This window comes from Kogia breviceps, chromosome 19 (genome assembly GCF_026419965.1).
Source record: "Kogia breviceps isolate mKogBre1 chromosome 19, mKogBre1 haplotype 1, whole genome shotgun sequence".
Lineage (NCBI taxonomy): Eukaryota > Metazoa > Chordata > Mammalia > Artiodactyla > Physeteridae > Kogia > Kogia breviceps.
The window spans coordinates 37333162-37346530 of record NC_081328.1 but is presented as its reverse complement, the minus strand read 5'-3'; the positions used below and the strand labels follow the sequence as shown (position 1 = coordinate 37346530).

The window sequence follows — 13369 nt, the reverse complement described above, 5'->3', positions numbered from 1 at the left end:
CCATGACGGTGAAAACTTAGGAATTATTACAACTTTTTTTTAAAAACAAGAAATGTATCATATCCCTTGAAATAAATGGGCCATAAGTTGAGTCTTCAAACTTTTTTCTTCAGGTATTTTATTTATTTATTTATTTATTTATTGGCTGCGTTTGGTCTTCGTTGCTGCGCGTGGGCTTTCTCTAGTTGTCACGAAGGGGGGCTGCTCTTCATTGCGGTACGCGAGCTTCTCATTGTGGTGGCTTCTCGTTGTGGTGCACCAGGCTGTAGGCGCGCGGCTAGCTGTGACACACAAGCTCTAGAGCTCAGGCTCAGTAGTTGTGGTGCACGGGCTTAGTTGCTCCGTGGCATGTGGGATCTTCCCAGACCAGGGCTGGAACCCGTGTCTCCTGCATTGACAGGTGGATTCTTAACCATTGCACCACCAGAGAAGCCCTCTTGAGGTATTTTAATCGTTATTCTTGTAATGTATTCAGTCTGTTGCTGTGTTGATGTCATTTGCATGTTATTTGCTGAATTTAGAGTAACATTCAGTTTATTAAATTTCTTTCTTCCTCCACTCCCCTCTTCTTCCCTCCCCTCCTGAGATACAAAGTGAAAAAACCAGGGAAACCTGCTGGGAATTTACAGTCAAAAAGTATTTCCTGTTCTGTTTAATAAAAATGATATTCATTGGTTGAGGAATTTCTAGGCATTGTATTGCTTACCGACTATACTGTGGTGAACTAAACAGGCAAGGCCCCTTTCCTCTCAGAGCTTACAGTCTGACGTAATGGACACATCATCTTTGAGGAAGGGGTAGAGAAGGGGCACACTCTCTCTCATTAAGGACCCTCCTGATACCGCACACATCACTTTTTCGTACATCCCATTGGCCAGAACATGATGAGAAATAAAGTCGTCTTTCCACACAGCCATGTGCTAGCTAAAAATTCGGAATTCTGTTACTCTAGATGAGAAGAGAGGATATGAGGGGATACTAGTATTCTATGCCAAAATACATATATTAAATTTTGTATTTCTTCCATAATGCTTGAATAACATAGGTCAGACCTTTTAATTTCCGTTTTGGGAGTTGGTAGCTATACTTTAATCAGCAGGGGTCACTGTTGAGAAAATATTTCTTTTTGTTTCCTTTGTTCAACCCATCTGCATTTCCCACCCAGATCCTGTATTTAAAGCCTCTTGAATTGGTTTCCTGTGTCTTTTTTGTGTGCTAAGCATTTAAATTTACTATGTTAGTAAACTAATTCCCAAAATGTGCCAAAGATTTAAAAACTGACCAGAAAGGCTAAAATAATAGCCAAAAAAATGCTTCTTACTCTTCAGGAACTCTGTGTTGTAATTACAGTTTGCAACAAGTGGTTTCACAGTTATATTTCTCAACTGGGTAATTTATAGAAAAACGATTACAGCTTTATATAAAACAACAATAAATGCTAGTGTATGACAAAGCAAATCACTTAGTTTTTTAAAAACCTGAATATTTAAGAATGTCCTATCCTTATAAGACGGGGGGGCTGTTGCAGTGTCCTTTTTTGTTTGTTTAGGGGATGATGTCCTACCTTGAAAGAAATAATCGAGAGAGAACAATGTAGTTGCTCTCATGTTCCCCCCTCACAATATCCTTGTAATTTTTTGTGGATAGATTATTAAAATATATAACAATCTATCCACACATTAATATGAAACCAGATAACCTAAGAATGTCAAATGTTTGAACAGTGACTTCCTCTACAACGATTATATCTAAAACCTTCCCAAATTTGTTATAATTCATTATATCCTTGATGTAATTGGATTTGACATCCTTTATATTTTGTATGAGAAACCTAGAGTTTGGATTCAGCTGAAATAGTAAGATTATCTAAAACATGTATTCTATTGCTTCTGTGAAACATTTATTTTAACAAACACTACCGTGGGGACTTCCTTGGTGACACAGTGGTTAAGAATCCACCTGCCAGTGCAGGGGACACGGGGTCAACCCCTGGTCCAGGAAGATCCCACATGCCCTGGAGCAACTAAGCCTGTGTGCTACAAGTACTGAGCCCACGTGCTGCAACTACTGAAGCCTGCACTCCTGGAGCCCTTGCTCCGCCACAAGAGAAGACACCACAGTGAGAAGGCCGTGCACCGCAATGAAGAGTAGCCCCCATGCATCACAACAAGAGAAAAGCCTGTGCACAGCAACGAAGACCCAACGTAGCCAAAAAATTAAACAAACAAAAAAACCCAATACCATGAACTGGAGCAGAAACCATTTGGGTTTCCTAGAAAACATCTAAAATTAATGTGTGTCTGCCTCTAGGATTATTTTCTAAGCTCCATTGCTATGTCACTTCAAATAATAAAATATTCTGATTATGCGTTATAACTGTAATTTCTTAAGTCCTGAGATTCTCAATCTATTTTATCTGTTCCATTGGTTCTCAAACTTTAGGAAGCATCAGTATCACCTGGAGGGCTTGTTAAAATACAAATTGGGGCTTCCCTGGTGGCGCAGTGGTTGAGAATCCGCCTGCCGATGCAGGAGACACGGGTTCGTGCCCTGGTCCGGGAAGATCCCACGTGCCGCGGAGCAACTAAGCCCGTGAGCCATGGCCGCTGGGCCTGCGCGTCCGGAGCCTGTGCTCCGCAATGGGAGAGGCCACAACAGTGAGAGGCCCGCATACCGCAAAAAAAAAAAAAAAAAAAAAAAAAAAAAAAAAATACAAATTGCCCCTCTCCCTCCACCACCCCTGGCATCCTGTTTCTGATGCTATAGGTCTGGAGTACAGCCCAAGAATTTGCATGTCTAACAAGGTTCTGTTTGATGCTGATGCTGTTAGTCAGGTGACCGTGGTTTGTGAACCACTGATCTTTTTCTTGCAGACTTGGAGTAGGATACATATCTGCAGAAGGAATTGGAGGGAAGTATAAATCTGGACAGGTATCCTATACACATGATGTTTTCCAGATACTACCAGGACACTGTCTATTCCTTTTTTTCTTTTCTCTTTTCATATACCTCATGTTCTTACAGAGACAACAACATTTGGTCTATTTTGACTGACTTAGGGGAAAAAACTGCTGCTGGGTGTGACTTTTTTTTTAAATAAATAAATAAATAAATTTATTTATTTATTTTTGGCTGAGATGGGTCTTTGTTGCCGTGTGTGGGCTTTCTCTAGTTGTGGTGAGCGGGGGCTCTCTTCGTTGCAGTGCGTGGGCTTCTCATTGTGGCGGCTTCTCTTGTTGCAGAACAGGGGCTATAGGCGTGCGGGCTTCAGTAGTTGTGGCACGTGGGCTCAGTAGTTGGTGGCGCACGGGCTTAGTTGCTCCGCGGCATGTGGGATCTTCCCAGACCAAGGCCGAACCCGTGTCCCCTGCACTGGCAGGCGAATTCTTAACCAGTGCGCTACCAGCGAAGCCCCTGGGTGTGATTTTTGTTCCTTTTTATATCTAGAATTGCACAAATCATGTGAACAACACATAGCAGGTTTATGTTTTTTATCAATTTAATTACCGTGTTTATTCAAGTGAGCAAAGTGCCTTGGTGGTTGAGGTACGTAGCATTCAATTAAATACTTTGAATATACAAGATAAAGAGCTTAGCATTTCTAGTATGAAAATGATTATCTTTTATATTTTGTGGATTTGAGTTGGGCATAGTCTAGTATATTGGGTGCTTAGCTTAGTGATATTGTTTTATACTTACTAACTTGATTTTTCCCCAAGATCTCAAGCTTAAGATATATGTTGTGTGCTAAGAAGTCTCCCAGGCAGGTCTCAATTTTGGATACATTAGCTGTCTTTGCAAGACATTGTTATTTATGTCCTCAACCCTAGATTATTCAGGGTATACTTTATAACTACTTCATGCATTCTTTCCTATAAGTATACCTGGAGAAGAATGATCTTAATGGTGTAGAGTCTTAGAAACCGTGGAATTTGAGAACTTGTTTAGGAGGAAATGTGATGGCTTCATTTCGAAAGTCTGCCTTATAGAAAAGGGATATGATTTTTTCTTAATACCTTCCATTAATGGGTAGAGAATTTAGAGAAGCATATTATTCTTTGATGTCAGGCAATTTCCAAAAACATGTAATTGTCAGGCAGCATTACTTTTATTGTAACATAGTGTGTTTGCTGCACTGAAACTTGGTAGATGATCCAACTTTCCATCAGCAAGTCCTACAGTTTCTTTAAAAATCCTTTTGTCTAGTTCTTTTATTTTCCACTTCCACCACCCCTGTAATCTTACCTGCATCATATTTTACTTGAACTATAATTTTAATATATTTCTAGCTTATCTCCTTGATGCCAGTCCAAAATTAGTATTTGCTTATTTCTGTGTTCTTCATTGTAGAGCAGGGGCTCCTTAAGTACAGAGATAACATCTTACTGTTTTTGTATTTCATTGCCTAGAAAAGTGCCTAATACAGGGTGTTCAGTAAATGTTCATTGTATGAAGTCAAGAGGCATCTATGTAATACTTAATAGCAGGGACTGAACATATATTCCTCTCAGCTTCAGTGACATGTGTATTGTTTTTAGTTACTTTTTATTGGATATATAGGTATTTGGTTTTTTTATGTAGCTTACTAGACTAGCTTATAGTGACGGTTTTGTTAAAAGTACCCATTGTGAGTTATTTCATTAATTTGTTAAATGATCCTGCATGCATCCAGAATGCATATGGTGTTGGTTATGAGGCATTATTACTTTTCTGCATGATATATAAAACTTGAAAGAGAACATTTCCTATTCTAGGTTTCTGAACATCTCTGTGAACAAATAAATGTGAGTTAGATTTGGAGAATAACCTTACCTTAATGGCATTTTCAAATGTTCACTCTACTGATATGCAAATAAACCTTTTGTAACTCAGTTTCCTTATATGTACAATGAAGCTTAAGGGTAGTATGAAGATTCAGTACACTAATACATAAAATACACTTAAAATAGCACCTGGCACATAATGTCATCCTTCTGACTGCTATTAGTTCATTTTTTTCTAAAGACAGGGAACAAATTAAATGTATCAGACATTTTTTAGCCTAAGGAGTTTCTGAAAATATGACTTTGGCTTATAATACCCACTGTACTTATTCACCTCTCTCCTAAGAGGATTACCTCTAAACTGTTGAGTTGAACATAATAAAATGTTAAGTGACACTTGACACAATGATTTTGTTTTTGCAGATGTTCTCAAACAGTGATGAAGCTGTAATTAATAAAAAACTTCCCAAAGAACTCCTATTACGGTAAGTCTAACTTTATGCTGGTTTGTGTGTGTGTGTTTGTGTGTGTGTGTGTGTGTGTGTGTGTGTCATATTTGCCTGTTTAAAAAAAATTTAGACTTGTTGCTAATTTTCATGTATGTATAGGATCTGGATTATGTAGATTTTAAAATTGATTCTTTTGTTAAACAATCTTATTCTAGGGGTTATAGCCTTTTAAAAATTAAGAAGACAAGTTATTTGACACATTCCTCTGTTAGACTTATGATTTTACCATCCTGATTTTTAATGTATAGAAACTACATTTGGGATCACTTGTAACATAAAACACACAGCTCCCAATTTATATACCTCTGACTTAGGAATCACCTGGGAAGAAACAGGCATCCAGGGAAGTTATTTTCAGTGCCCATTGTTTGGGCACATAATCATACCATTCTTTGTTCACTTTTGTAGAATATCATGACTGAGAAAGGCGCATTTTCTTTGCAAATGTTAGAAGTTAACAAGTTACTGTGCTCGGGGCATTTTTTTCTTGCTCATAGCTGCTAGTGCAGTCTAGCCCATAACCAGCCCAGTCCCTGCTTCAGGGTGAAAAATTCTACCCTAGTGCTGGTAAAGAGTATTCCTGGCATTCCTAAGTATTTGCATGCTGGGTCCTTCACTAGATTGCAAGATCCATGGAAGCAGGGACTAAATCCTATAAATCTTTACGTAGGACTTACACTTTGAAGATGCTAAGAAAAAGGAACTGAATTGAACTTGGAATGGATGTTTTCTGTGAAAGCAAGACATACATATGTGCTGGTTGGCTGTAGTGTAAAGACCTCCTAGACTACCCAGAGCCATTGGAAAATGTATCCTGAATATCTTGGGTATCCCTCAAATTTCAGCGAAATTTTAGCCATCTTAAAGGAAAATGTTTTTAAAACAGGTTATGTTCTGCACTGTTACCATAAACTGAGTACACCAAGTACACTAAGACACACTTATTTTTAATATTAAGCATTATTTTGTACTGCAATAGTTTACCTTGAGACTCAGAAAGATATATGGAAGTTATTTGACTCTTTGGTAACCGGCTGCATCCTGTTGTGGTTATATTTTTATATTTTATTAGCGTTTTTCTGTTTTTGCCATGAAACTCAAATTCCTTGCTGTGGCCTACAAGACCTCGCATGATATGGCAGGGGAATAACATGATCTGGTTTATATTTTTAAAGGATTAGGCTGGGTACTATGTTCCAACCAGAATGGGGGATTGGAGTGGAGAGCAACAGGAAAACTTTTAAAGAAATCCAGGCAAGAGATGAGGGTAACACAGATAACATTTTCTGTAATTTTTTGCACTGCGTTGCCTGCCCCGGCCCTTTCTAGCTTTAGTCACTGTTTCTTTATCTTTTTCCCTCCCTTCCCCTCCTTCCTTCCTTTTTTAGATATAAATTGACATATAATCTATTAGTTTCAGGTATACAACATAATGATTCAGTATTTGTATATATTGCAAAATGGGGGCTTCCCTGGCAGTCCAGTGGTTAAGACTCCATGCTTCAACTGCAGGGGGCACGGGTTCGATCCCTGGTCAGGGAACTAAGATCCTGTATGCCACGTGGCACAGCCAAAAAAAAAAAAAAAAAAAGATATATTGCAAAATGATCACAACAATAAATCTAGTTAATATCCATCACCATGGGACTTCCCTGGCAGTCCAGTGGTTAAGACTTCGCCTTCCAATGCAGGGGCTGTGGGTTCGATCCCTGGTCGGGGAGCTAAGATCCCACATGCCTCGTGGCCAAAAAAACCAAAACATAAAACAGAAGCAATATTGTAATAAATTCAATAATGACTTTAAAATTGGTCCACATCAAAAAAAAAAAATCTAAATAAAAAAGAAAGGGACTTCCCTGGTGGCACAGTGATTAAAAATCCATCCCTGGTCGGGGAGCTAAGATCCCACATGCCTCGTGGCCAAAAAAACCAAAACATAAAACAGAAGCAATATTGTAATAAATTCAATAATGACTTTAAAATTGGTCCACATCAAAAAAAAAAAATCTAAATAAAAAAGAAAGGGACTTCCCTGGTGGCACAGTGATTAAAAATCCACCTGCCAATGCAGGGGACACGGGTTCAAGCCCTGGTCCAGGAAGATCCCACATGCAGTGGAGTAGCTAAGCCCGTGCACCAGAACTACGGAGCCTGCGCTCTAGAGCCCACGAGCCACAGCTTCTGAGCCCGCGTGCCACAACTACTGAAGCCCATGCACCTGGAGCCCATGCTCTGCAATAAGAGAAGCCACCGCAATGAGAAGCCTGTGCGCCGCGATGAAGAGTAGCCCCCGCTCGCCGCAACTAGAGAAAGCCCGCGCACAGCAGTGAAGACCCAACGCAGCCAAAAAAGTAAATAAATAAATAAAAATTTACGAAAAGAAAAGAAAAATATCCATCACCACACGTAGTTACAAAATTTTCTTTTCTTGTGATGGGAACTTTTAAGATCTACTCTCTTAGCAACTTTCCGAACATATGTTACAGTATTAACTATAGTCACAAAGCTGTATATTACATCCTGAGGACTTATTTATAAATAACTGGAAGTTATGTGTAACTTTTGGCCACCTTTACCTATTTCACCCACCCCCCACCTCTGGAAACCACCAAGATGTTCTCTGTATCTATGAGTTCCATTTTTTGTTTTGTTTTTTGTTGCTTTTTAGATCCCACATATAAATGGGATCATACAGTATGTGTCTTTCTCTCTCTGACTTATTTCATGTAGCATAATGCCTTCAAGGTTTATTCATGTTGTGGCATATGGCAAGATTTCTTTCTTTTCTAGAGCTGAATAATATTCCATTGTGTGTATGTATACATACATATACACACATATGCATACACACACATATCTCACATTTTTTTATCCATTCATCCACCAGTGGACACTTAGGTTGCTTCCATGTCTTGACTATTATAAATAACGCTGCAATGAATATGGGGGATGCAGATATCTTCTCAAATTAGGGTTTTTGTTTCCTTCAGATAAATACCCAGAAGTAGAATTGCTGGATTATATGGTAGTTCTATCTTTACTTTTTTAAAAAACCTCATACTGTTTTCAGTAATGGCTATACCAATTTACATTCCCACCAACAGTGTATGATGGTTCTCTCTTCTCCGTATCCTCACCAACACTTGTTATTTCTTGTCTTTTTGATAATTGCTATTCTGACTGGAGTGAGGTGATATGTCATTATGGTTTTGATTTAGTTACTGTTTTGACTTTACTCTAGTACCTGTTGATGAGCTGTAAGGTCTATAGTTGCCAAAACAGATGGTATTTTGGGGAAGATTGGATAAAGAGGAATTTCTGTATCAACCAGTTTTTGTTACCACAAACAACTCCTAAATCTCAGTGGCTTTTTCTTACCATTACATGAAGCTACAGGTTAGCTGAGGCTCTCTTTCAGGCAATGGGTCAACTTTTTGTTTAAACCATTTAAGCCAAATAGGAAAGAGGCTTTTGTGGTATCTTTGAAATTACACTAAACAGATAACAATTGATTAGTATAAATATTAATAAATTCTATCCAGGGCATTTGTAATTTTTTGAAATTCGTTGAATGTAATATTTCCTTAAGAACTTTGAATACCTTGATAAATATCTTGTGGGGAGATATGTGTTGTTACAAGACTGTGTGTTGTTACTCATTTTTGTCCACTAATTTTAGCATCCATTGCTGTTACCTGAAACAGTTACCACTGTTACGTTTGCCAAAGTTTTATATTTCTATAATTCTTCCTGCATATAAATTCTATTTCTACCATTCTAATTAATAATAGTTAGAATTCTACTGTAAGGAAGAGCCTTCACTTCAATTACATTTACTTATTCGGTTATTTATAACAGTATAAACTCATGGATATTTGTTTTATGAATTATATTGTTACTATCATGACTTATTATTGTTCAGCCTTTTTATATCTTCTAAATTTGTGTGTGTGTGTGTGTGTGTGTGTGTGTGTGTGTGTGTGTGTTTGGAATTTCATACCATGTCTGTGTATTAGCTATTTTATTTTGTTTTTTAAAATATTGTAACAAATTCAATAAAGACTTTTTAAAACTATGTATTTATTTATTTATTTGGTTGCACCGGGTCTTAGTTGCAGCACATGGGCTCCTTAGTTGCGGCTCCAGAGCTCCTTAGTTGCGGCTCACCGGCTCCTTAGTTGTGGTGTGCATGGGATCTAGTTCCTTGACCAGGGATCAAACCCGGGCCCCCCTGCATTGGGAGCATAGAGTCTTATTCACTGCGCCACCAGGGAAGTCCCTGTATTAGCTATTTTTTAAAATACAGATTAATAAGTAGCATACAATATTTGGTTTGATTAGATTTTAAGTTACATGTTAACACTATTTGATCCACCATATATCAGTCTACAAGGAGAAAAGTTGTGTTACTAGGGCCGTACTATTTTCTTGCAAATCCAGAGCCACAACCAAGTTACCAATGAATTAAGGAAGTGTTCTTGTTTTTTCTTAACTGTAACTTACTTTAACTTTCTAATTTTCCTCCTTCCTTTTTGAAACAAAGTTTATTAGTAATGCTGTCGCAAGCTGGAATCCACTGCTTGCATAATGTGAAATTCAGTTAGCAGGATTGACAGTACTTTCTTTGAGAGCAGAACCATATGCATTTATTTAGAAGTACCTCTTGAAAAATGAATGTCAGTGTTTATAAGACAGTGACTCTTATGTGTTTTCCAAGAGCTAATGTAAAGTGAAATTACATTAAATTCATTAAAGTGAAATGTAAAGCGAATCTTTGTTTCTCAAAGATTCCTTCTGAGGATGATATTGATAACTGTGATAATAATGTGAGTGGTAAGACTGCTTGAGCCCACACATGCCCTTTTGGCTATAAAACAAAGTGCAGTTTCAGAATGAGGATTATCATTGCTTATAAGGATCTCAAACTTTTTTCATTAATTTTTCAACTCTTGGGGTGTTGGGTCATAATTGTCATGCAATATGTAATATGTACGTGTGAGTTGGTAGATGAACTTTCTGAACTCAGATGGAAAGAATGAATTGGCTGGGATTTTTTGTCTAAAAGGGATAATCATGCTGTGTTGGGGGTCCCCAAGACTACTCCTAGGTTTGGTGATTTACTGGGAGGACTCAAGGCTCAGCATATAGTCATACTCATGGGTATGATTTATTACAGGAAAAAGATACAAAGCAAAATTAGCAAAAGGAAAAGGTGCATGGAGTGAAATAGGAAACCCGGTGTAGGCTTATAAGAGTCCTTTCCCAGTGGAGTCACACAGGATGTGCTTAATTCCTCCAGAAATAAGTTATAACAAAAAAAGTAAAATGTTGTCTACCAGGGAAGCTTATCAGGGAATAGTGGGAACCCTCCCCAATCCAAATTCTCAGATGCCATCCAAGGGTCAGCATTGCAAGCAGGCCTTTCTAATAAGGAGAGGCCTGCTATGTGAACTCTTTTCTGTCCACATGCTATCTTATATTGTCTTCCCGGAAGCTTACAACATTGATGATATCTAGTAAATTTTCATTCATTGTAATTGCCAGGAATTCAGGGCAGATAGGGGTTTGTGTGTTTTCTTACTTTCAAAGGCACATAATGGTGAAGAACATGGACTCTGGAATCTGAACACCTGGATTCTGTCATTTACTAGCTGTAAATTGAGGATTTTAGTACCTACCTCTCAGAGTTATCCTAAGGATCAAAAGCGTTGATAAATGTAAAGTGCTTATTAGAAGAGTGCCTGGCACATAGGAAGTGCAATAAAAATGTTATGTATATTACTATTAATTCTATTTTTTACTCATAGACCATAAAATGATGTGATTAGATGCTAAGACTACCAAAAGTGATCATCTCTCAACTTTAAGGTGCATTGGCAGATGCTCCTGAATGAAAGAACAGAAAACCAATATTGCTCTTACTGAGCATTTAGTTTTCTAGCCTTCTCAATTGTCCAGAACAAATCAAAGAAACAGGAAGCAAAGCTGGAAGAACAAATACGCATTTTACTCAGAGGACGCATGCCAGCCATTTCTCAGGCCCTGTGTACTCCTTTTCTTTTTTTTTCTTTAGACACAGTTATTACAAATTTGATTATGAATAGCAGTACATAAAAATGGGATCAGAAGAGTTATGTTAATAGAGGGTCCACTGAGTTTTAAAGAAGTAGCAATCTGATAGTAAGGGAGAATATATAAAAACTAATTTTAAAAACAAAAGCAGGGGACTTCCCTGGTGGTCCAGTTGTTAAGACTCCACGCTTCCAGTGCAGGGGTCACCTGGTTGGGGATCTAAGATCCTGCGTGCCCTGTGGTGCTGCCAACAAAAAAGAAAGGAGAAAAAGAAAAAAACCAACCAACAAACACGTAGGATTGAAAACAGAGCAGTGGATCCCAGGTGGGAAGGGGTGGTGGGGAGGGCGAAAGGTGTAAAGGGGGTCAGCTGTATGGTGGATGGATGGAAAATAAATTTTTGGTGGTGAGCTTGTTATAGGGTATACAGAAATAGAAATATAATGTTGTACACATGAAGCTTATACAGTGTTATAAATCAGTGTTATTTCAATTAAAAATAAATAGTAACATTCAAAACCAATACAGTACAGCGTTGCTTATTTAATGAGAAGTTTTAGTCACTTAGTTACCCATGAGGATTTCACTGTATAGGATGACAAGTGATGTTCTTTATGAAAGCTATGCAATATCAAGAAATAATTAAATTATATTCCCTTAAACCTTTTGGGGAGGAAGTGGTAAATTTAATTAAATACCAAGAAAAATAAGTCAGTACATTTTGTTCTTTACTGATTTTTAACACAATACTTACATATATGACTATAAACATATATTTAGGCTGGTTTTTTCCTATACCATGTATGCGTGATGCATTTTCATTTGAGTTTGCTACTGCAGTTAATCAATATGTTTTCTTGGTGAGAGAGTTTTGCATTAGCAGAATGGCACAGTTTAAAAATTACTATAGACCGCATTCTTGTACTTTGTATTCCTTCAGCTTTCTTTCTTTTAAAGAATTTGTATTTGTAGAGCGGTTTTAGGTTTACAATAAAATGATAGGAAGGTACTGAGATTTCTCACATACTCCCAGCCTCACACATGCATAAACCCCCCACCCCCATTATGAACATAACCCACCAGAATGGCACTTTTTTTTTTTTTTTTTTGCCAAGGATGAACCTACGTTAACACGTCATAATTATCTAAAGTCCATAGTTTACCTTAAGGTTCACTCTTGATGTTGTAGATTCCATGGGTTTGTACAAATGTGTAATAATATATCCATCATTACAATATCATACATAGTATTTTTACTGCCCTAAAAATACTTCATGCTCTGCCTATTCATCTCTCTCCCTTTTGATCTCCATAGTTTTGCTTTTCCAAAATGTTACATAGTTGGAATTTCTTTTAACCTTACTATAGGAGCAAACATGCAGTGTACCAGGCATTATGTTAGATATAGAAATAAACAGGAGTCATTGTCCTCAGAAACTCAGCGAGTAGTAGAAAAGACCAACAAGAAAATAATCAATATAGAGCTATAATGGAGGTTTGCCTAGACCATTACAGCAAGCTCACATGTAGGACTTTACAACCAACCTTGGAGAGTTCAGAAGATGCTTTCAAGGAAATGAGACATGAGTTGAGTCGTAAAGGGATAAGTAGTGATTAACTGGACAGAGAAGAAGAGTGAGGGAGAAGAACATTTCAGATATGAGATTATTGTTTCCCCTTTGTGGACAGAGGCAAAGGGTCTTTGATTCAGCTACACCAGGGAAGCCCGGAATCAGACATTTTTGCAAGGAGCTCAGGGATGTTTTTTAGTGGAGAATGGTATTTAGAAGCTAAGATCTCTACCCTAGCTGTGCTTATTGCTACTGGAGCATCATTGCTTGTAGATAGTCTCATCAGGTAGAGCTAAGAAATACATGTTTGGGGGTGGGTGGTACGTAAACATATCTTTATGCAATTTTATGTCTGTATATATAGGTGGATAGATAGATTAAAAATGACAATTCTTGGGCTTCCCTGGTGGCGCAGTGGTTGAGAGTCCGCCTGCCGATGCAGGGGACACAGGTT

At 37.9% G+C, this 13369-nt stretch overlaps 1 protein-coding gene across 5 annotated transcripts in view; it reads left to right on the top strand.

Moving 5' to 3' along the window:
* The window catches only part of FBXL20 (F-box and leucine rich repeat protein 20), a 96859-nt gene that overhangs the window by 28290 nt on the left and 55200 nt on the right, over positions 1–13369 (top strand). For all 5 annotated transcript variants that reach the window (XM_059046527.2, XM_059046526.2, XM_067020505.1 and 2 more), the window contains exon 2: positions 5187–5248. In XM_059046527.2, coding sequence (XP_058902510.1) covers positions 5187–5248 — 62 coding nt within the window. The remainder of the gene's footprint in view (positions 1–5186; positions 5249–13369) is intronic.